At 40.7% G+C, this 23,944-nt stretch overlaps 1 protein-coding gene across 7 annotated transcripts in view; it reads left to right on the forward strand.

Moving 5' to 3' along the window:
* Mtm1 (myotubularin 1) overlaps positions 1-23,944 on the forward strand; it is a 109,576-nt gene that overhangs the window by 73,536 nt on the left and 12,096 nt on the right. For all 7 annotated transcript variants that reach the window (XM_021251646.2, XM_004874117.4, XM_087209767.1 and 4 more), the window contains 5 exons: positions 569-757; positions 5,277-5,462; positions 16,468-16,674; positions 17,815-17,907; positions 18,503-18,616. In XM_021251646.2, the coding sequence (XP_021107305.1) occupies positions 569-757; positions 5,277-5,462; positions 16,468-16,674; positions 17,815-17,907; positions 18,503-18,616 (789 nt within the window). The remainder of the gene's footprint in view (positions 1-568; positions 758-5,276; positions 5,463-16,467; positions 16,675-17,814; positions 17,908-18,502; positions 18,617-23,944) is intronic.

Raw genomic sequence — 23,944 nt, forward strand, 5'->3', positions numbered from 1 at the left:
CCGTAAGACAGTGAGCCCAGTGCGAGCTATGGGATTCACATCAGAATGCTTCTGTTTCCTTTAAGTGAAACAGCCTTTTTTGAAGTAAGCATTTCATCTCTGTTAGATAGGGTGCTGCCACAGCAGCTGGTTGATCAGCTGTTCCTGTGAGTCCTAAGTGTTTCTGGGCAGTCCACATTGGTGAAATTGCAAGTTGAGTGAGTCAGAGTTGCTTCTTCATCATTAGCAGTGCTTTATTTTAGGTCCAAACTTTTTTTTTTGGTTCTGGGGATCAAACTCAGGTCCTTGCGCTTGCGAGGCAGGCAGAGGAACTACTGAGTTAAATTCCCAGCCCTCTAGCAGTGCTTTATTTTCTAGCTTTAATTGTTTTGGTTTTGGTTTTTTGAGACATGGTCTCACTATGTAGTTCAAGCTGGCCTTGAGCTCACAGTGTAGCCTGGGTTGTCCTCAAATTCACAGCGATCCTTCTGCCTCAGCCTCCCGAGTGCTGGGATGATAGGTGTGTACCACCACACCTTGCTTTATTTCCTTGAGACTTGGTTTCTTAAACTTTCTGAACTAATTGTAGGTGCTGTCATGGATTCATCCTGAAAACAAAACAGTCATCATGCGGTGCAGTCAGCCTCTTGTTGGTATGAGTGGAAAACGAAATAAAGATGATGAGAAATATCTCGACCTCATCAGGGAGACTAATAGACAGATTTCTAAACTTACCATCTATGATGCAAGACCCAGTGTGAATGCGGTGGCCAACAAGGTAAGTATATTCAGTGACATAATAGAAACCTAGTTTATATATGGTGTGATGTATTTTCTGTGAATGCTTTTGCCAAGGTTTATCAATACCTGGGTATTTATTCATTAATTAGAGAAAGGGGTCTCAATATGTTGCCCAGGCTGGTCTCAAACTCCTGGCCTCAAGCAATTCTCCTCCCTCAACCTCTCAGATAGCTGGAACTATGGGTACATGGGCTTAAATTAATAGTTAAGGAAACTAGTTTTCTTAAGGAGCAAGTAGTTTTGGTTTTCTGAGACAGGGTCTCTGTGTTCAGGCTGGCTTTGAACTCATATTGATCCTCCTGCCTCAGCCTCCTGAGTGCTGAGATTACAAGCATGTGCTACCACACCCGGCTAAACAGAAAGTAGTTTTCATTTTTAAAAAACTTATATTAAGGGCCGGGGATTTAGCTCAGTGGTTCTGCCGCCACCTGGCTTGCAAGCCCAAGGACCCGAGTTTGATCCCCATTTGATCCCGGTAACAAACAAACAAAAAAAAACTTACATTAAAATCAAATGAAAATAAACAAGGTAAACAGATATGCTTCGAACTGCAGCAAACTTGGATTTTGTCCAGAATCTTAGGCAAAAGTGAGAATCTCTTTGAGGTCTTTTGGCTGGGGAAGATCACTCTCATGGTATGCACTAGGAATTGTGTAAGAAACTGTGAGAAGCTACAGTTACTAAATCTGAAATTTGTAGCTTTAGGTAGACGTTCCCTCCCCCATAGCCGTATCCACTCAGAATGTGTATTCTCATTTGCTTGAGATTTTAAAACATGTGTAGATCTATGTGTGTGAATTTTCCAGTGAGACACACATACACACACACACAAATTTAGTGCTTTCTGAGAAGTCTGTGTCAGTTGTCATTTTGCCTTCTTAACCACTTGAAATTTATTAGTGTCATCACTGTGAACACCCATGACTGTATGGTGTCACCTTCCAAAGCTGGTGCAGGCAGAAGGCCAATTGGCCCAGACTGATACAGTTTTACCTCCAGTGTCTCCTGTTTGTATTTTTGCTTCTTTCACCCTTGCCAGCTGTGGCTCCCGCATGCTCACAGCAGGTCTGGCCCCAGGTTGCTCAGTCCCATTCTGCCTTGCAGATTTATGGCTTCTTGCCAGCTGTGGGCTTCAATTCCATCATCCCGAATACTTGGCTTATCCCAAGGTTATTTATCTGACATCCTTAATTATTGAGAGCACACAATGAGAACCCGAAAGCAAAGAAGTCCTTCAGTGGCCCAGAGAGCTGCTGCCACTGCTTCTCAAGTGGCATCTGTGTGACATCTGGCTGCACTAGGGCATGTCACACTGTGGGCACGCATGGGGCACGTGGGTCATCTGTCCCACACATTTAACTCGCTCCCCCTCCTAGCCCCACGCATGTTCTTAGAGCAGCTATTTGTTACCACAGTTGGCTTGGGTTTAGGGATAATTTTGAACTTAAATGTAAAACAATCAGGAAGTTAAAAGGATGAGTCCATTAGGAATTATAAGTAAAACATTTCGGAAATTAAATCCAAATAGCTTCTTGGATTATCCTTAATTTTTTATATTTCTGTTCCTATTATCCTTCATATATAATTCAGAGTGAATACACGCATAAAACACAGCATTTCCATGTACAGCTCTAGGCCTGAAATAGGATATAACATTAAAATGAAGTATTTAGAAAGAATATTTTAAAATATTAAAATGTGTGAAATGAATACCTTAATTATATTAACCCTAAAGCTCATTATAAGCAGCAGAATTTTTGAATGCCTTTTTAACAGTCAGGAAATAAGTCTGTTTCTAGTCCTTGAAGGAACTGGGGAAAGGAAAAAAGCCCGAGCTTTAAAGAGCTCTGGGTCATTCTTTGAGAGACCCAATTCGGGTTCCCTCCTCCCCAGATGGATCTCCCTGCTCGTTATCTATATCCATGGCAATAGACCCTGGGACCTTTTCATCATCGTACTAGGTAATTTAGGCTGTTTCTTTTTGTCATGGAAAGGAAAGCTGAAGAGAAGACTTCAGAAGTAACCAGAGACAGAGAATTTGAACTTTGGGGAACTCAGTCTTTGCTTGACTGATTTTTACCGTTTCCCACTTCTCTTCTCTTTGGCCCTAATTGTTCCTCCCTTGTGGGTATTTAGAGATCTACAATCCCAGATGTAACCAGCAACATCACATTTTAAATTAAACAAACAAAACTGGGGTCAGGAAGATCTAGCATCGAGCTGCTTCTATTTTTGTAGCAGTACTATGATGAATTAAAGGGCAATTGTATTGTCTGTTTTGACTAGAAACGTTAGCAATGAGTAAAAAGTGTGCACCCCCCCATATCATTTTCAGTTACCTGGGAAAGGAACTCCCAGTGTCAAGAATCTCTTTGCAAATCATAATTGTTTAAGAACCCCACGTGCAGAGCAGCAAGTTATCTGTCTGTGCAAAGGTGACAGGTGTCGTCGCATTGGAGGCTTTCAGGTCTAGCGAAACGCAGGGTGGCCCTTTCCTCCAGGCCCTGTGGTTACAGTTGCAGAAGTGACTGCCAGGAGGGCAGGAGCAGTCCTGGGACACAAGTGGCCAAGTGAAGGGGAAGGTGTCCCATCTGCCTGGTTGGTTACGGCTCGAAGCTTCTTAAGAATAGCAAAGTGTTCACGGTCTTCTTACCACTGAAGCTATTTTGTCCCAGTGCTGAAGAAATGTGTTTGCCTAAATATGTACCCTCCCCTAGAATCTGTGCAGAGCAAGGCCTCTGGCTTGTCACAGGGGTCTCTGGACTGAAGTTCAGGTGCAGGAAACTTTCAGTGTGACCGAATCCAGAAAAACCCATGGTGGCTTTGACCTTCCAGTCCTGGCTCCAAGCATACATTCCTTGTGCAGTCATAAAGAGAAAGCAAAGAGGCACATTGTAGCGATGGCACAGTTGTCTGGGGCTTTCACTTTCCTCCCCAGTGCCAGGCAGGTGTTTCCCTGTGCTCTTCCTACGGGCAGTCGGTACTTAGCCTGATGTGGCTTTCAGCACAAGTCTCAGAACTGGGTGAGTTTTTCTTAAAGGGACAGAGGCCACATGTCCTGTGCCATTTCAGAGCCTTCAACATGTTCCTAACAACTTGAACCTCCCAGTGGCAGCTCCCACTGTCCCCACCAGCGGCACCTCAGTGCTGTCACAGAAGCGGCGTCTGAGTCACCCTTTGCGTTCTGCTTTCACTTTATTTTCTCTGCAAATGCACCTATCCCAAAGGAGTAAAAATATCCATGAAAAGGGACTTTGAAGTCTGTGTTACTCATTCCCTGGTCCAGAGTTCCTTTGATTAAATATTATTTGTGTTGCACTTAACTTAAATGCAATTAGGTAACCCTTCTTTGAGTTTTGTCTTTGGCTCTGTTGATATGGTGTATTACAGTGGAGCAGCTTGTACCACTGGTGTTATCAATAGATCTAATCACTTCTATTGGTCTTTTTACTAATAAAATTAATAGAAAGCTGCCCAATGGGACAGTCACACACATACCACTGGTGGTTTAAACCACCCGACAGGACATACAAATTATGGTCCCATCATGAACATGTTAAGCAGAGTGCCACCAGGTCCCTAACCCACACTGTAGTGCCTCATTTTGTCAGTATGGAAGACAGGTGCTCTTCAGCATGCTATGGAGGTGACCCAAAACCTTCCCTGGTACTGCAGTGGGTGGCAGCCACCTGTTCCCTCTCAGAACCCTATATTCGTGGCGGGCTATGTGCAGTGCTCTGTCCCTGGTGTGTGCAGAGCAGGAAAATCTGTGTGATGTAATAGAAAAGGTTTGGGACTGGAAGTCAGATTAAACTGAAATTCTGCTCATTACCTGCATGACTTCGGTAGTGATTAAATAGCATCTCCAGGTCTGTTTTCTTGTCTGCAAAATGAAGATAGCAATACCTATCTCGTCACATCTGTGTAAAAGAGAAGCTTTCATATAGCAAGAATCACAGTACCTGAGACAGTAATAATGGCTAATGGTTAGTCCTGCAAGACCCAGGGAGTAGCATCCACCGTTTTAGAGAGAGGACGTCAGGGCTCAGGTTAAGTGCCTTGCCCTGGATCACACGGGGAGGGGAGGCTGAAGCTGAGCTGTTGGCTGGGTCTGTCTGATCCAGAGCTTGTCCTGTGTGAGCGCTGTAACAAAGCCAGGGTGCCTGCTGCCACCTGAACTGGGATGCCTCTGTGCCCCCTGCCCCAAAGGTGCTGTTCTAGCTACAGAACTAATGGAGGATGAGGACCTTTCTGAGCTCCTCTTGCCCTTTGATCCAGTCGAAAAGCCAGTAATTATAGAGCATTTTAAAAAGGATTTTTGTCTCCTGAACAGAGTCCCCAGCAAACTGCTAGCCTTCCACCCAAGCCAGATCAACTATTTATTTAAGTTGGAAGGATTTGAATGAGATTTGGAGGACAAATAACTTGAAATATTTGGGTAAGTTACTAATGAAATAGAAAACCCAACTTTGTTTATGTATCTTCTTGTCTCATAGGCAACAGGAGGAGGATATGAAAGTGATGATGCATATCACAATGCTGAACTGTCCTTCTTAGACATTCATAATATTCATGTTATGCGGGAATCTTTAAAAAAAGTGAAAGACATTGTTTATCCTAATGTAGAAGAATCTCATTGGTTGTCCAGTTTGGAGTCTACTCATTGGTTAGAACACATCAAGGCAAGTATACTTTTAAAAAATATTTGCACATATAAAACCAAATGCTTATTTAGTGGAATAGGGACTTTTCCTTATATATTTAAAAATTGAAAACTAAAAGAAAAACTCTGTAGTAGAAGACTCTACAGTTGGCAGTTTTGCACTTTTTTTATAATGTGCTTACCTAAATTAATGAGTTCACATCATCACTCCAGCTTATTTTTAGAGTTTGTAGAGATTTCTTTTTCATTCTTGTCAATAGCAAATAGTTCGATCTTCTATGGAGGTTTATTTAGAAGTAGACAATTTATTATCTTGCCATTATTGGGTGAAGCCCCCACGGACCTAGACAGAGGAAGGTGTCTTGAAACTAAACTCACACTGAGTCATTTTAAAGAGTGGGCTTTGTGTTTTTACTGTGGTTAATCCTTCTCCTGAAAGAAGCATCTCAAATCCTCTACTGTTTTAAAAGGAGAAGTACGTGAAGCTATCTGAGGGAACCAGCACCTTTAGAAACCGTTTAGTTCTGTAAACCATCAAAAGGCCTACTTTAAATAGGTGAACTATTGAGACAAGTTAAACCCTACTGAAATTTTATTTTCTAACTCGGGTATAGTTTAGTTCTAAAATGTCCTCTAAAATTGGTGCTCAGAGGTAGGGCTTTTGGAAGGTGCTTAGATCATGAGAGTCCTACACTATTGATGAGTTCATAGCTGAGGGTCTTGTTAGGAGGTGGGGCCTGGTCAGTAAAGGTAGGTCCCTGAGGGTGTGAGCTGGAAGGATGTTTTTGTTTTAAATTTTATTATTAGTCCATGTTGGCAGTGCAGAGTGTTTACATTCATCCTAGGGAGTAGGTACATGGACTTAACATATCTTAATTCTTTTGATTCCCCTCCCTGCCTTCCCGTTCCTTCATCTCTTCCCATTTGCAAAAGATCTGCCTCCCTGTTTCTTACTGTCTTTTATTTTGTTTATTTTAAAATTATTTATACTTTGGGTTTCTCATATAAGAGAAATTACATAGTATTTAAGACGTATGTCTGATTTATTTCACTTAACGTTGTGGCCTCAAGGTGTATCCATTTTCCTACAGATGACTCAAATTCATCCTTCTTTATGGCAGAGTAGCACTCCATTGTATGTAAATACCACATTTTCTTTACCCATTCATCTGTTGATGGACACTTCCAATCTTTAGCTATTATGAGTTGTGCTGTGCTATAAACATGGGTATGCATGCATCACTGTAATATGACATCTTTAGCTCTTTTGAGAAGATACCAAGAAGGGGAATAGCCAGGTCAAATGGAATTTCTAGTTTCAGTTTTTTGAGGAATCTCCATACTGATTTCACTAGTGATTGTACGAGTTTACATTCCTACCAACAGTGTAGAAGTGTTTCTTTTTCCTTTGAAGCCTTGTCAATATTTATCGTTATTTGGATGGTGGTCATTCTTTCTGAAGTAAGATAGAATCTCAATATTGTTTTAATTTTCATTTTTCTGATGGCTGGAGATGTTGAGCATTTTTTTCATGTATTTATTGGCCATTTGTACTTTTTCTGAGACGTGTCTATCTCAGTTGTCCATTTTTTGATTGGGTATTTTATTTTGGGGAGTCTTTTTTTTTTAGGTTTTGGTAAATTCTTGATATTAGACCTCTGAAGAGTAACTGGAAAACATTTTTTCCCATTCTGTGTTGTCTCATCACTCCATTGATTATTTCCTTTGCTGTCCAGAAGCTTTTTAATTTGATATGATCTCATTTGTTGATTCTTGGTGCTATGTCTTGTGCAACTGGGGTTCTGTTTAGAAAGTCCTTTCCTGTACCTTATGTCTTAAAGTTTTACCTAGTTTATCTTCCAGCAGATTGTTTCAGTTTTAATATCTATGTCTTTCTCCATTTTATTTTATTTTGGTGCATTGTGATAGATATGGGTCTAGATTCAATCTTCTGAATATGTATAACCAGTTTTCCAACTCCATTTGTGGAAGTATTTATCTTTCCTCCAGCATATGTTTTTGGCCCCTTTTCAAAAATCAGATGCCTTAATGTGCTGGGGATTGTTTCTTCATCTTGTCTTCTATTCCATTGTTCTGAATGTCTGTTTTATGCCAGTATCATGCTGTTTTTATCACTGTAGCTTTGTGGTATAACTTGAAATCTGGGATTGTAATCAATTGCAAAAGAAACCACAGAAATTTTGCAAATGTCTGGACATTAAATAACACACTCCTGAACACTCAGTAGGTCACAGATGAACTCAAGGAAGAAATAAAGCAATTCCTAGAATCAAATGATAAAGCCAGTACCACATACCAGAACCTGTGGGACACAATGAAAGCGATCCTAAGAGAGAAGTTTATAGCTGTGAACTCACAGTTTATAGCTCACATTAGAAAAACAGAGCAAGCTCAAATAAATAACCAAATGATACCCCTCAAGTTTCTAGAAAACTAAGGACAGTCTAAACCAAACCTAGTACAAAGAAGGAAATCATAAAGATCACAGAAAATATTAATGAAATTGAGACTAAAAAAAATGTGAAGAAACAATGAATTGAAAAGCTGGTTCTTTGAAAGTATAAACAAAATAGACAAACCCTTAGCCAAACTTGCCAAAAGAAGGGACGAAAAGACCCATATCAGTGCAATTAGAAGTGAAAAAGGCAAAATCAAAAAAAAAAAAAAAAGGCAAAATCACTACCGACATTGCCAAAATCTAGAAGATCATTAGTAACTATTATGAAAAATTATACTCCAACAAATTGGAGAATATTGAAGAAATGGGCAGATTCCTAGATACATATGAATTACCAAAACTAAAGAAAGAAGACGTAAAAATCCTGAACAGTCCAATAACAGACAGTGAAATTGAGGCAGTAATGGAAGAATGCATTCGTGTTTCTGGCGCCTTCCCTTCTCTCTCTACTTTCTGGTTGCCATGGGTTGAGCAGCTTTCCTTCACCATGTCCTTCCACCATGCTGTTTCTGCCTTGGAGCCAGGCTACCATGGACTGAACTCTGAAACTGTGAACCAAATGGACTCTTTTAAGTTTTATGTCGGGTATTTGGTCCTAGCAACAACAAAAAAATAATCTGACCAATACAAACTTGATAGGAATTGTGTTTTATTTTACCTTTTATTTTTTTTTATACTTTATCATCCTCAAAACTAAATGGCAAGAATAAATTTAATCATGACAAGTAAGTATAATCAGGTATCCTAGATGAGATTCTGGATAAATGACAGGTAAAAACTAAGGAACTCTGAGTAAAATATGGACTTTTAAAATAAGTTAATAAGTTTGTTAATAAGTTAATGTATCAGGGGCTGGGGATTTAGCTCAGTGGTTCCGCTATCTGCCTCGTAAGTGCAAGGTCCCGAGTGCGATCTCCGGTACACCCCCCCAAAAAAAATCCTCAAATAAGTTAATGCATCAATATTGGTTCATTATTTGTGACAAATATACCATATGATGTGACATATCATAGTTTTGGCAAATGTACCATAAAATGTCAATAAGAGTTGAGTATATGGAAACTTTCTCTAGTAGTACCTTTACAGGTTTTCTGTGCATCTCAAAACTATCCTAAAATATTTTTAAAATTTAGACAAAGGCTTGCCTCCTTTTTTGGTGCACAAATGATAGACCCTGTGAATAGAAACAACCTTTAAGGGGGTTCATTTATGGTTAAAGAGATGATATATGTGTGTGTGTGTGTGTGTGTGTGTGTTAAAAAAAGAAAAAGCAGAGTATTCTAAAGTACCATGTGTTCAGTACCAAGTGGAGCTTCTCAGCAAAGTCAGTGAAAGGAACAGGCCCCTTGGGAGCCAGTGAGACTTGATCTGGTCCTTGAAGCAAGCAGAGATGGGATAATCTGTTCTAGAGAAAGAGGCCAGCTGAGACAGAGCCCAGAAACAGGCATGGGTGAGAGTGTGTTAGCAAAGAGTGGGGATTTCTATAGATGCAGGTTGCTGTAGAGCTCTGGGGGAAGCAGGCAGTCAGGGGTCCTGACTGCCAAGTTAGGCTGTGGGAAGTCTCAGAAGTTTGGGATTAAGATACTAGAGAAAAATGTTCTAGCAACTGCTTACAGAATGGATAAGAGAGGGAAGAATGTGAAGACAGAGAAAGCAGAACCATCTCAGGAGTGAAAACATGGGGATAGAAATGGTCAGTGTGGGGATGAGGGATCTACAAAAGACACAGACACAAGATGTGGCCAAGAATGGGCCTGCAGTACTTGTGGACAAGCTGGATGCAAGATCTAAACAAGCGGAAGACGATACCAAGAGAGTGAGCCTAGCTAACTGAAAAGATGATGGGTAACCTTACAGATGATGAAGGGCAGCCTTGACCAGGATCTTGGCCTAGAGAAACACCATGCATTTGGCATAGGTGGATGCCCTTGGGAGCATCCAATAAGCAGTTTTTCCTGCACAATGGAACTCAAAATAGATGTTTAGGGCTGAGGTGTCTGTTTGGGAATTAGCTATTGGGCAACATATGGAGGTTGAGCACTTGAATATGGATTCTGAGAGAGAGGACATATGGGGAGAAGATTAAAGAACTGAATGTGAATGGGGCTTTGGCCATGTTTGTATCCAGGACAGTAGGCGAGAAGTGGAGCTTAGTGGGCCACATGCAAGAGAGACCTGGGAGATATGAAGAAGCTATTGGGATGCCAAGAAAGGGCCTAAGAAATAGCCATTGGTACTTGGAAGTAGAGTATTAGGGAGATGCTTGATGACTTTGGAGGTGGACCTCCATGAGTGTCTAGTGATGAGGTAAGGAAATAGAAGTAGTGAATGTTGATACTATTTGGAAAAGCCGGATAGTTAAAAGAACAGAGAGGAGAGGATCATATGGTTGTCAGAAGGGCTTTTCAGACCTGGGAAAGTCTGAGCCTATTTTGCAGACAAAGAGAAAAGATTCAGTTTAGGCATTTTTTAAAGGAAATAGTCACACAGGTCTGAAAAGCCCTGTTTACTAGAATGTTTATAGTAGTGGATAAACATTGGGAACAATCTAAGCATTGGGAACAATCTACAATTCTTGTAGATCTACATGAAACAATCTATAATAAAATACTATAAGATCATTAAAAAACTGTGTAATGCGGTATCTGAGAACATGAGGAAATGCTCATTGCATAAAAGTGCAGAGGGCTTCCAAAGCCCTCAGTTACAGGCCTATCTTTATAGGTGTGGATACAGAGAAGTTTATAAATATGTCTCCCAACATGTTAACACTTAGTTCTGAATAATAGGACCCCGAGAATTATTTTCTCCTTTGTCCTTTGGTTTTTTTCTGTTTTTCCATCAAATATGTATTACTTCAGTAAATAAGGGAGAAAGAGTTTTTGAAAGAGAGAGCACAGTACAGGTACAAGTGTTATTGGCAAGGTGGTTCATCTCCAGCTCTGAGCTAGTGAAGGAAGAGACTGGTGGAAAGTAGGTCTTGTTAGGGGCTCAAGTGTCTGAGGAAATTAGGAGGAAAGGCTGTCACATGGAAGTTAGGACCTTAGAAACATGAACATTGTGAAAAGTCAAGTTTTAGTTTTATCCATTCTGAGGGTGATGCACAACAAATGAAAGAAACTGCCACTACTGTCACTGTCCTCTGACGAGTCCAGAGATGTGAGGCAGCCGGGAGCCAAATGGATATGTGTAACCCCATGTGACCCAGAGCTCCTCGGACAGTCTAGACAGTGGAGCAAAGATGGCGGCATCTTTGGGCAGGGCCCTGCTGACTGGGTGGGAGACATGGATTGTGTTCCCTCCGGAAGCTCCAGGAAAGCATCTGTTCCTGCCTCTTCCAGCTTCTCATGGCCACTGGCATTCCTTGGCCTGTGGCCACATTGCTCCAGCTTCTGCCTTTGCAGTCACATTGCCTTCTTTTCTGTCTGTGTGAAGTCTCCCTGTCTTCCTCTCATCGGGATTCATGAAATTTAGGGTTCACTGAATAATCCAGAATCATCTCCCCATCGCATCCCCACATCTCCAAAGACCCTATTCCCATGGAAGGTAGTATCCCCAGGTTCCAGGGCTTGAGACCTGAACATCTTTGGTAACCTTATCCTACTCTGTCATACAGCCCCGTTAGGGCTTGGTCATCACTAGCCCACACTACAGCAAAATAGTCCTAGCACTCAGTGCCTGACACCAGGCCAGGCCTTTTGTAGTGAGAAGACCACCATCCTTGCCGTGCCTCCCAAACTCTCATGCAGTCCACTGGCAGAGCTGAGACAAGGTGGAAGGAAGGCGCAGTGGTGTCCAGAGCTTACATTTCCACTTTGTCCTTTTTAGTGCTCTTCCCTGGTAGTCCTCCTCCTGACCTGTTACTAAGCTGCTTGGAGGGGAGCTGTTCAGTAGCTAGTGTCCTTCACGGGGATTGTGTTTTAGTGCAAGACAGACTGGTGGAGGTATCGACCTCTCCTTGCAGTAGAGAGAAGCAAACTATAGGTCCAAGGATAAGGTAGCCAAAGGGGGTCAGGAAGTTTCACATGCAGGCTTCCAGCCCCACAGCCAGTCCCCTTAACCATCCCCACATGGACTGCTCGATGACTCTTGTTTCTTCTCATCACTCACAAGTCTGTCAGATCATTGACGTTTCCAGTGATGCATTTTTTAAAGCCTGATTTATGTCCATTAGAGAATTACAGCTGTTCCTGTCAGAAACGATTGTGGGAATTCATCCTTAATTGGAAACCGTCTAATATTTTAAGAACATAATTGACTAAGATTGAGTCCCTTCTTATTGTGAGAGGAGTATCAGGGGTGGTACTTCTCTGTAAAGATCTGTAAAGATGGATTAGAACCCCAGGTTCATTAGGTTGACCTTGAGTGACCTAGCATATTACAATGCCTCTCAACAGCCCTTCCTTCACAAGTACTGCAAAGTAGTTGTCAACAATTGCAACAATACTTGAAATACTTGAAGAAACAAATTGCACTAGTCATTTAGGAATAATGAGTTTTCTGCAAGTGATTGATGGCCTGTCATCCTTAAGTCCCCTAACCTTTCCTCATCAGTTCTACCTTGCCCACTGTTTATGTAAATCACTAAAGTTACATTTCTTTAAAATTACTCTGTATGTCAGATCTTTCACATGGCCTTTTCCTACAATTCATTTAAATAACTGAGCATTTCAATTTCCTTGAATTAGTTGAAATAACTTTATGTCTATATATGGCTGTCAGAACTTTGGGAGCACCACGGAATAAGTCTTTTTAAAATCAACTTAATAGGATGTAAAATCAGCATTTAAAAATCAATAGCTTTTCTATACACTAGTAATGAACACACTGAGAAAGAAATTAGGAAAACAGTTCCATTCACAATACCTTAAAAAAAGTAAAATACCTTGGAATCAACCTAACCAGAGAGGTGAAAGACCTCTACCATGCAAATTTCAGAACACTGAAGAAAGAAAGTGAAGAAGACATGAGAAGGTGGAAAGACCTCCAGGTTCAGGGATTGGCAGAATTAATATTGTTAAAAAGGTCACGTTACCAAAAGTGATATACAGATTCATTGTAATCCCCATCACAATGCCAATGGCATTCTTCACAGAACTAGAACAAACAGTCCTAAAATTGACAAAGAAGCACAAAAGACCCAGGACAGCCAAAGCAATCCTAAGCAAAAAAGATAAGGTTGGAGGGACCACGATACCTAATTTCAAATTATACCACAAAACCATAGTAACAAACAGCATGGTATTGGCACAAAAATAGACATGCGGTTCAGTGAAATAGAATAGAGGACACAGAAACAAACTCACACAACTACAGCCATCTGATTGGAGCCAAAAACATACATTGGAGGAAAGACAACCTCTTTAACAGATGATGTGGGGGGAAATAGATATCCATGTGTAGAAGATTAAAACTAGATCCCTAACTCTCACCCTGTGCAAAAAAAATCAAAGTGACTCATGTAATGGTACAAGATCCCAATGATGAATGTAACTGTATTGTATACCTAAAATGTACCAATAAAGTTAATGGGGAAAAAAAAATCAAAGTGGATCACAGGGCTGAAACTTTGAAACTGCTAAAAGAAAAGTTTGGGGAAACACTAGAAGCCATAGGCACAGGCAAAGACTTCCCGAACAGGACTCCAGTAGCACAGGAAATAATAATGAGAATCAACAAATTAGACTACATCAAATTATAAAGTTTCTGCACAGCAAGGGAAACAACTAACACAGTGAAGAGTCAGCCTATAGAATGGGAGAAATCCTTTGCCAGCTACTCTTCTGACAGAGGATTAGTATCTAGAATATATAAAGAACTCCAGAAACTTAACACCAAAAATCCAATAGCCCAATCAGTAAGTGGCCAAATGAATTGAACAGACACTGCTGAAAAGAACTACAAATGGCCAATAAGTGTATGAAAAATGTTCAACATTTTTAGCCATTAAGGAAATACAAATCAAAATTACATTAAGATTCCATGTCACCCCAGTCAGAATGGCTATCATTAAGAAAACAAAAGCAATACAACCAAAACTAAAAATAGAGCTACCATTTGATGGTCCAGCTGTACCACTCATGGCATATACCTGTTACGGCTTATGTCTAGATGTCCACCTCCAAAGCCTCATGTGCTCATAGGTAGGAGTTTGGGGAGGTGGCTAGATCTAGGGTGTGTGATACTGGGATTAAGGGTGTGTGATTACTGAATTAATCCACTGATTGGTTTAGCATAGTTCTGGGTGCAGAAAATGGGAATACCCACCCTGGGTATAGGTGGTACCACCCCAAAGGTGGGTAGCATGAATGGATAGAAAGGAACAGAAAGAAGCTGCCTCACTGCTTGCTGCCATCTGCTTGCCATGCTATGAACTATTTCTCCTCTGCGGTGCCCCTCTGCCATGCCACCCTGCCTTGGCGCCAGCTGACTATGGACTGAAACCTCTACAAACTGTGAGCTGAAGTAAACCTTTCCTCCTTTAACTTTGGGTGTTGGGTATTTTGTCTCAGCAACGAGAAAAGTAACTAGGACAAATTTCCAAAAGAACTAAAGTCTACATAGTACAAGGCTGCATGCATACCCGCGTTTATTGTGGCACAGTTCACAGTGGCCAAGATTTGGAACCAACCTAGGTGCCCATCAACAGATAAATAGGTAAAGAAAATGTGGTGTATACATATAATGGAGAATGAAATAAAGAATGAAATTTTGTCATTTGCAGGAAAATGGGTGGATCTCTAAATTGTTTTGAGCAAAATAAGCCAGACTTAGACAAATATGGCATGTACTCCCTAATATGTGGAATCTAAGACAAGAAAGTAGAAAGAAAGACTATTGTTAGATAAGAGGAAGGGATTAAGGGGGAGAGGGTGTGTGAGGGAGGATAATAGAGAGGATGCATATGATCAAAATATATTATACACTTTGAACTTCCCCAAAAATGTAGAACTAGAGAGGGCAGGTCAAAGGGAGTGATAGGACATGCAAATGATCAAAGTACATTCTGTGCATGTGTGAAGCTGCCAAAATGAAACCCATTAATCTGTGTAACCAATATGCACTAATAAAAAAGGTGTAAAAAATCAACTCAAAATGATAGACTCTATGCAAACTACTGATAAGCACATAAAAAGATGAAACCCTCATATACTTCTGGTGGGAATGCGAGTTGGTACAACCATTTTTAGAATTAGGTTGTAATAAAAATGCTATGTCTCTTCAAATATATTTCTGCAAAAATTCACAGCAGCGTTATTGGTTATAAGCAAGTGTTCAAAACAACCAAATGTCTATCATCTGATGAAATCTAGATCCTAAATGAATGAAGCCAAATATAAAAGGCCACATATTGTTTGATTCCATGTATATAAAATTTCTAATAAAGACAAAACTGTAGCTACTGGAAATAAATCAGTGACTGCCTGGGCTACAGGGATGGGGGCATGACTTCGGATAGTGTAAAGAAACTTCTTGGGGGATAGAGTGTTCTACAGTTGGATTGTGGTGATGGTTGCATAGTTGTATAAATTCACTAAATCATCAAAGTGTATACTTACCACGCATAAATGCTGTGGTTTGTGAAGCATACCTCTGTAAGGACCTGGATCACCAAAAGCAATACTTCACATACATAAATTCAGTGGTACTTCTAAGTCTCACATTTTTACTAGGTTATCATTTTGCCTTTAGGATAAATACTCTGCTGTTTGTGAGCCAAATAAGAGCACATATTTTGTCAATTTAAAAACCAAGATGTGACTTCCATTGTACCATACCTTTAAGGTCTGGACTAGACTTGTTCAGCCAGTGATTTCTCTGATTTGATCACTATTACAGGTCAGATATTATCCCCTCATGTTGAAGTTCTGGCCTCCAGTACCCCAGAATGTGACATTATTTGGAGATGAGGTCTTTGCAGATGGAATGAGTTAAGGCTTAGGGAGTAAGTCCTTGCTTCAATATGACTGATGTCTTTACTAAAAGGGAACATTTGGTCGCAGACAGGCACAGGGAGCATGCTATGTGAAGACAGGATGCTGCCATGAAACCCAGCTGCTGGGAGAGGGGCTGCAGCAGGCTCCTGCAGGAGCATGATTCCACCAACGCCTTGATCTTGGACTTCTGCCTCCGGAGTTTCTGTTATGAAAACCACCCAGCTTGGGGGCCGGGGATTTAGCTCAGTGGTGCCACCGCCTGCCTCACAAGCATAAGGTCCCGTGTTCGATCCCCGGTACCAAAAAAACAAAAACAAAAACCACCCAGCTTGTACTTGGTTATGGCAGCCCTAGCACACTACTGCAGTCACATCCACGAAGGTGTTTGGCCTTGTTTTTAAAATCTGAGCACATCCAAATGTGGTGTGTGTGGACAGGGGAAGATGAACAGGCCCCATGGTTCCTGGTGTTCCATTCTCCTCTCTCTCTCTCTGTTCTAGTTGCTGATTGATATTTTAAAGCAGGATTTTGCTAGAGTTAAAAAGCACACATTTGACTGCAAGCAGGCCTTGAGTGCTCCCTCCTGACGCACACGTTTTTCTCTGCAGCTGGTGCTGACAGGAGCCATTCAAGTTGCAGACAAAGTTTCTTCTGGGAAGAGCTCCGTGCTCGTGCACTGCAGTGACGGCTGGGACAGAACCGCTCAGCTGACCTCCCTGGCCATGCTGATGTTGGACAGCTTCTACAGGAGCATTGAAGGCTTTGAAATCCTGGTACAAAAAGAGTGGATAAGTTTCGGACATAAATTTGGATCTGTAAGTAAACAATAAAGTTATTTTTAAAAAGCCAGGTCACTTCCATTTGGGGTTTAAAAAACTAATTTTTGCACCACATAGTACTAAAATGAAAATCCGCAGAGAGTAAATGAAAATCACTTTACAGGTGTGCTGTCTTGGGTGCTGAAAATCTTGAGAGATCTGTGTTTCACTTGACAGTAGTAATACAGACTCTTCCCAGAAATGCTTACACTGAAATTGCATAACAGGAAGAAGATAGGATGATAATTTTCTCTAAACTAATATTTTAGCTACTAGGCCAAATGTATTTTATAGAAATGTTAGGACTTTTGATTGAAGTTTTATATTATCATTACCAGGGCCCGGGATTTAGCTCAGTGGTTTCGCCGCCTACTGCGGAAGCGCAAGGACCCGAGTTCGATCCCCAGTACCAAAAAAAAAAAAAGTATATTATTATTACCAGATACATGATTTTTACATTGTTGACACAACCTGTTAAAATTCACCTTGTCAGGTCTTATTTCCAGATGCCCCTTGAATGAGTGTTTTTAACCAGTTCCCCGGTGATCCATAGATCACTTTCGGAAACACTGCTGTGTCATCTTTTAGCCTTCATCCAAATTTCATATCTAGTGCAGATGCATTCTCAAGCAGGAAGAATCATTGCTTAGTAAATGAATGCATTGTGAGATTTGGGTTTTGTCTTTTTTTAAGAGAAAAATAACTTTTAATTCTAATAATGATACTTTGACATGATTATAAGTCTTAAATCTTTGGAGTTGGTCTATTCATGACTGTAAGAACTTCTTTAGATATATTGGAATACACTGTCCAGAGCAATCTAGGCCATTCTACCTGCAGCTGTGCAGGACTTGTACCAAATTCTAATCTATGAAATCATTGTGTCAACCACAGAGGATGGATGCTTTGCCAATTTTTATTTGTATTTTATAGAAGTTTATATGTTTAATTTCCATTATTATAAAACCTACTGTTATTTATGTATATTTCCGTGGAAACATACCCTCTTTACTGTCCAAGAACTTTACCATCTAGAAAGCAGATTTCAGAGTTGTATTGTCACATTTTGTGGATTATATACTTTCTTGGTTTTGTACCCATGAATTAATACAAATCATCTTCACCAATTCATTTCAGAGAATAGGTCATGGTGATAAAAACCACGCCGATGCTGACCGATCTCCTATTTTTCTCCAGTTTATTGATTGTGTATGGCAGATGTCAAAACAGGTAAGGAATATATGGAATGAAAATACACTCGACCCAATGGTTAGATTAAATATTTTGTTATAATATCTGGGATTTGGCCCCAGAATGATGCAGAGCAGAGATTGAGATGCAATAAGATTGGCCATAGTTGTTGAATCCAAGGGATGGGTACATAGGGGTTCAGTTTGTTTTTATTGCTGCTACTATTACTATGTCTGGAATTCTCCATAATAAAGTTTGAAAAATTAAATTGTTAACTGCATTATCTCTACTAATGGAAGATCAATGGAACTGAAAATACCAAGTTGTCTTTTGTACACATTCTACACTGGCATTTGTATATAGGCATGTCTGCTAACTTATAATACCCTAAATAATTAAACTACCCAGGGAAACCCAGAAAATTGGACTTTGCCCACCTTTTTGTCTTTATTCATTTATCTGACCCTTATCTAAACTTCTCAGTCCTATAAAGTGGCACAAAATGAGCACAAGCCTTTGCTGTCCTTCCCAGAGCACACAGTATGGCCACGTTTTGTCACTCCTACCACATGTCTTTGCAGTTCTAGAGAGATTAGTCTCACTCTTTTATGCTTACTTGCTTTTGTTTGTTTAGTTCCCTACAGCTTTTGAATTTAATGAACGCTTTTTGATTGCAATTTTGGATCATCTGTATAGCTGCCGATTTGGTACTTTCCTATTCAACTGTGAATCTGCTCGAGAAAGACAGGTGAGTAAAAATGCTAATGTCCTTTGTAAAGAGTCGCCAAAGTGTATCTAGTTTGCTGTGCTGTGCGATAAGAATATGATTGCTCATAAGACATCAGCTTTACCTCAAGGAGCAGGATGACTTTGAAAGTATGTTACTTCTCCCTACTGAAACTCCATAAAAATGTCAGTAAAGGGAATTTTCTAAAGGACATGAACCCGTAAGGATAGAGAAAAGGAGAAAGGAGACAGTACCAAACTTTTAGAAACTGGAAAGCCAGGAGATAAGTGGGAAATAACTGAGCTTGGGAAAAGTAAATCTCAAACCCACTGTGTACATAACGTGGAAGCCAAGAACCAGCCCACCTTGCACTGCAGGCTCTCCGGGATGCACTCTGCCAGGGAGAGATCTGGGACAGAAGGGGACGATAACTGAAGTTCTGTTTCTTTCAAATGAGCTGCGCAGGTCTGCTCCTTCCCTCTCTGCACCTAAGGACTCGGCCACGGGCCCCTTCCTGATAGGCTGGATGGAGAAGTGCTGCCCTGTGCCAGCCCTAGCTCTCTCCCCACTCACTTCCAGCATTCTGGAACCAGGTCCTTATTGTCCAGCTAGGGATGAAAAGAAGCATCTCTGGCAGTGGGGATGGTGACCCTCAGAAATGGCCAGTGGGGATGGACAGTGGTGCAAAACAGCTTGGTGGTTCCTCAGGAAGCAAAATAAAGACCCAGGTTATCATGTGACCCAGAAATTTCACTCCAGGCATGTACTCAGAAGAACTGAAAACAGGTTGAAACAAAAGCTTGCACATGTGTGTCTTCACAGTAGACAAAGGATGGGAACCCAGATGTCTGTCAAGGAGATGGATGACCAAACAAACTGGTCTATCCATGTCCATATGATGGAGTAGTATTCAGCCATAAAAAGAACTGACACACACTACAGTGTGAATAAACCTTGAAATCATTATTCCCAAAGAAAGCAGCTAGGTACAGAAGGCCACATACTGTACAATTCCATCTACGTGAAATATCCAGAACAGGCAAATCTGTAGGGACAGAAGGCAGATTGGTTTTCAGGGTCTGGAGAAGGGAGAATGGGTAGCATCTGATTAAGGTGTGGAATTTCTGATGGAAAAAGAGTGTTGAAAACAGAGAGGTGGTGACTACATAGCATTGTGAATAGATTAAAAGCTGCTCAAGTCTATAGTGTTCAAATGAAAACTTTTGTAATATGTGAATTTTACCTCAATTAAAAAAATATCTCTGGAGACACTGAGTTTTATAACAAGAAGGACCTAAAGGTACCAGCAAGTAAGGTATTCCCCATAATGACACCCACAGACGATAAGATTTATGATTTCAGAGCTCCCAAGAAATTCTTCACTTCCCTGCTCTTGAATAATAGCAGACAGCCAAGATGGAGAAAAAGGTACCATGTAGGGATAGAGACATAGACAAAATACCACCATCCAGCAGCCCAAGAAAGATAAAAATACTGGCACCACAAATTAGATATTATTTGGAAAGAACATTGAGAGATCAGAAATGAACTTTGAAACTAAAAAACTCAGAAGAGTTGCAAGGTAAAGTTGAAAATATTGGCCGGGGATGTAGCTCAGTGGCGTAGTGCCTGCCTGGCAAGTGCAAGGTCCTGAGTTTGATCCCCGGTACCAAAAAAAAAAAAAAAAAAAAAAGTTGAAAATAGCTCACAGAAAGCAGTGAATACAAACAGAGAAAATGAAGAGAAGGAAATTAGGAGACTGGTCCAAGAGGTCCAATATCCAAATAATAGGAGTCATACAGAGAAGAAGTAGGGAAACCAGAAGGCAGGAAATCACAAATAATTTGAGAGTATTTCTCAGAATTGAAGTACATGAGTTTCCATATTAGAAGGCTTGTTAAGTGTCAAGCAGGGTAGATGAAAATATTATTTTTGTGAAGTTTCTGATCACCAGGGCCAAAGAGAAGATCCCATAAGTTCCGAAGAGAAAAGGAATGGGTTATAGGTTGAGCATCCCTAATCCAAAAATTCAAAATGGTCCAGAATCCAAAATTGTTGAGCATGGACATAAAACAAGTAGAAAATTTTACACCTGACTTCATGTGACAGGTCAGAGTCAAAACATGGGCACGTTAAAATGCTGTATAATGTTACCTTTAGGTTATGTGTGTAAGGTATATAGGAATCATCAATGAATTTTACATTTAGCCTTGGGTCCCCTCCCCAAGAAATCTCATTATGTGTATATAAATGTGCTCAAATCTGAAAACACCTAAATCCAGAACACTTCTGGTCCCATGCATTTTGGGTAAGAGATATTCAACCTATATATGCAAAGAAACAGAAATAAGGAAGACTTTCTTCAGTAGCAATATTGGAAGTTAGAAGTTAGTAGAGCAGTGCATTCAGAATTTTAAATGAAAATGTCTGCCACCTAGCTTTCTATAGTGTTATGGTTGAGATCTAAAATGCCCCCCAAAAGTCTCATGTGTTTGGAGGTAGGGCCCGGTTTGAAGAAGTGGGTCACTGAGGGTTGTGGTCTGGAAGGGTGTATTCTTTTTTTCCTTTTTTTTTTTTTGTACTGGGGATCAAACTCAGGACCTTGTGCTTGTGAGGCAGGTGTGGTGTGGAAGGTGTATTCTTATCCCTGGCTCCTCCCTTCTCCCTCTGCTTCCTGGGTGTCATGGGGTAAGCAGCTTTCCTCCACCATGTCCTTCCACCCTGCTCTTACTGCCTTGGAGCCAGCCAGCCATGAACCAAACCCTGGAAACTGTGAGCCACGTTAAACCTTTCCTTCTTTAAGTTGTGGGTGTTGAGTATTGTGTCCCAGTGGCAGGAAAGTGACTAATACATACAGCAACCAAATTGTCAACCAAATTTGAAGATAGAACAAAGATATTCTCAGAATCGCATGGTATCAAGGATGCCTCCCATGTCTCACCCTTTCTCTGGAAGCAACTGAAGTATGCACTCCTTGAAAAAAGGAAGACTGCCTAGGGCAGTGGTGGCACACCCATGGCACATGTGGCACAGCAGGCTGTTTGTATCATTGAAAGCTCTAAAAGGTTCACCATCACTGGCCTAGAGCAAGGCAGAGGGCGCCTATGGAGTGACACGGAAAAGAGACTCTAGAGGAGAACTGACCACAAAGCTCAGAGCAACTGGTACAGGTTGGAGTCCCTCTGAAGATAAAACCCAGAGTACCCCATGTGCCTAATCGTCTTAGGGGCAAGTGACATATGGAAGGGAGAGTTTGAGTTTGAGTCAGTAAGTGCCAAGAAAAGTAAACAAACAAGACCGTTGTGAAATCAAGTGGAAATGAAAAATGTGTGCAGGAAAAGGAAAGTAATTTTTGAATGGGGACTGCATGCCCCAGCTGTAAATAGCATTTGCTCAGTCATTAGAATCTGACTGCTAAGAGCGAATCTAATCAAAGCTATGCTATGTATTGGTGATAATGTGGCAGGAAAAATATAGAAAGCATGCGAGTGTGGCAGGAGTGGGAAAAAAACACACTCTCCTTGTGACAGCGTCAGAAGTTAATGCCTATAACTAGGGGTAACAATAAAAGCATGTTATTCAGAGAGATGGAGAGAAGTACCCAATAAACCACTTAAAAACAAAAATTGATGCAGCCATTATGGAAGATAGTGTGGAGCTTCCTCAGCAAATTAAAAATAGATCCACCGTATGACCCAGCAATCCCACTCCTGGGTAGATACCCACAGGAAATGAAAACAGTCTGTGGAAGAGACATGTGTGTTCCCGTATTCATTGCAACACTATTTGTGGTAGCCAAGAAATGGAAACAACCTGAATAGTATTCAGGTATAAAAAAGACGAAATCCCAGTTTTCAGCAACATGGATCAAAATGGAGTCCATCGTGTTAAGTGAAATAAGGCAGGCACAGGAAGACTCCTATGTGGAATCTAAACAGTGGATTCCATGGAAGTTGAGAGTAGAATGGTGATTACTGACGCTGGGAGAGTAGGCTGGAAGGGAGATGAAGAAAGGTTGATCGGGGGTACTGTGTCACAAGTCATAGATAGGACAAGAAGTTCTGGTGTGCTGTTGCCCAGAAGGGTGACTGAGAATAACTGTTTTTCAGAAACCTGCTTGTGTGATTATGTCACAGTATATGTGTATATCAAAACAGCGTAGTTTCGTCGCCTGCTGCGCAAGCACAAGGACCCAAGTTCAATCCCCAGTACCAAAAAAACAAAAAAACATCGTGTTGCCCAGGCACACCCGTAGGCCCAGCTACTGGGAAGGCTGAGGCACAAGGATCACTGGAGTCCAGGAGTTCAGGGCTAACCTGGACATCGTAGCCAGACCCTATCTGCAATCAATCAGTCACTCAGTCCATGAACTATAAATAAATCATGTTGTACACCTTAGACAGAAGGATGTTTGCATGTAAGTCACACTTCAGTAAAGCTGGAAAAAAACGCAGTTGCTTCTGGGGAGAGGTGAGAGATTGATTTTTTTTTCCACAACAACATAGTTAAACTGTTTAAAACTGTGTACACATAAAAATAAACAAGAACACATAAACACAATGTGACCCAGATTTTTACATGGGAAAGGTACCTGTTTTAGGAAGATTCAAAGGAAGGCAAAAGGATGCTATCATTAGTATTGTTTGTGTTAATGAACATTTGTTAAAGAAGTTTCTTTATTCACTTATTTTGAGTGTTCTTTTTAGCTTTCGATTTTTAGTTTATTGCTATTTCCTTATTGAAGTCATTACTAGGAACAGTTTCAAATTTCACCATTGATAATTTTAATTCTTGTATTTTTTTTATTTCCAAGCTTCATTGTTTTCTTCAGTTTATAGTCAAAATCCAGTAAAGAGCTCTAATTCAAAAGCGGTGAAAATATGACTATTTTTATGAGATAATGGATACCGAGTTAAAAAGTGAAGACTGTGCAGTTAGTTATCCAGATGTTTGCTAAGATCTTGATGTTGATATGATGTAGATTAAGCATCTGGATGTTTGATTAAAATAACTTTATGTCCAAATGCCTGCTGTCGAGGAGACACTGGCTAAGATTTCATCATTCTGCAAGAAATAGACAAATTTTTAAAAGTCAGTGGGTCCTTGTGATTATTTTTCTTTTTGCTGAATTAAAAAGAACGTGCTGCCCATCTGTTCGTAAGTGTTTTGCCTAGCCAGGAATAGTCTCTTTAGGTCAGCAAATTGCATTTAATAGTGTGGCGTCCTGCTCCCGTCTCCTGGCAGAAACAGTGGCTAGGCCATTACCTATGCAAACATCGGTAAGTGTCTGGGAGCTTTTAGGGGCAATGGAAGTGTGCACGATTCCACTTGGTTCTGAACTGTATTGCC

This window comes from Heterocephalus glaber, unplaced genomic scaffold (assembly GCF_053883595.1).
Source record: "Heterocephalus glaber isolate CG9 unplaced genomic scaffold, H.glaber_assembly_v1.0 deba00001066, whole genome shotgun sequence".
In the NCBI taxonomy this organism is placed as follows: domain Eukaryota; kingdom Metazoa; phylum Chordata; class Mammalia; order Rodentia; family Bathyergidae; genus Heterocephalus; species Heterocephalus glaber.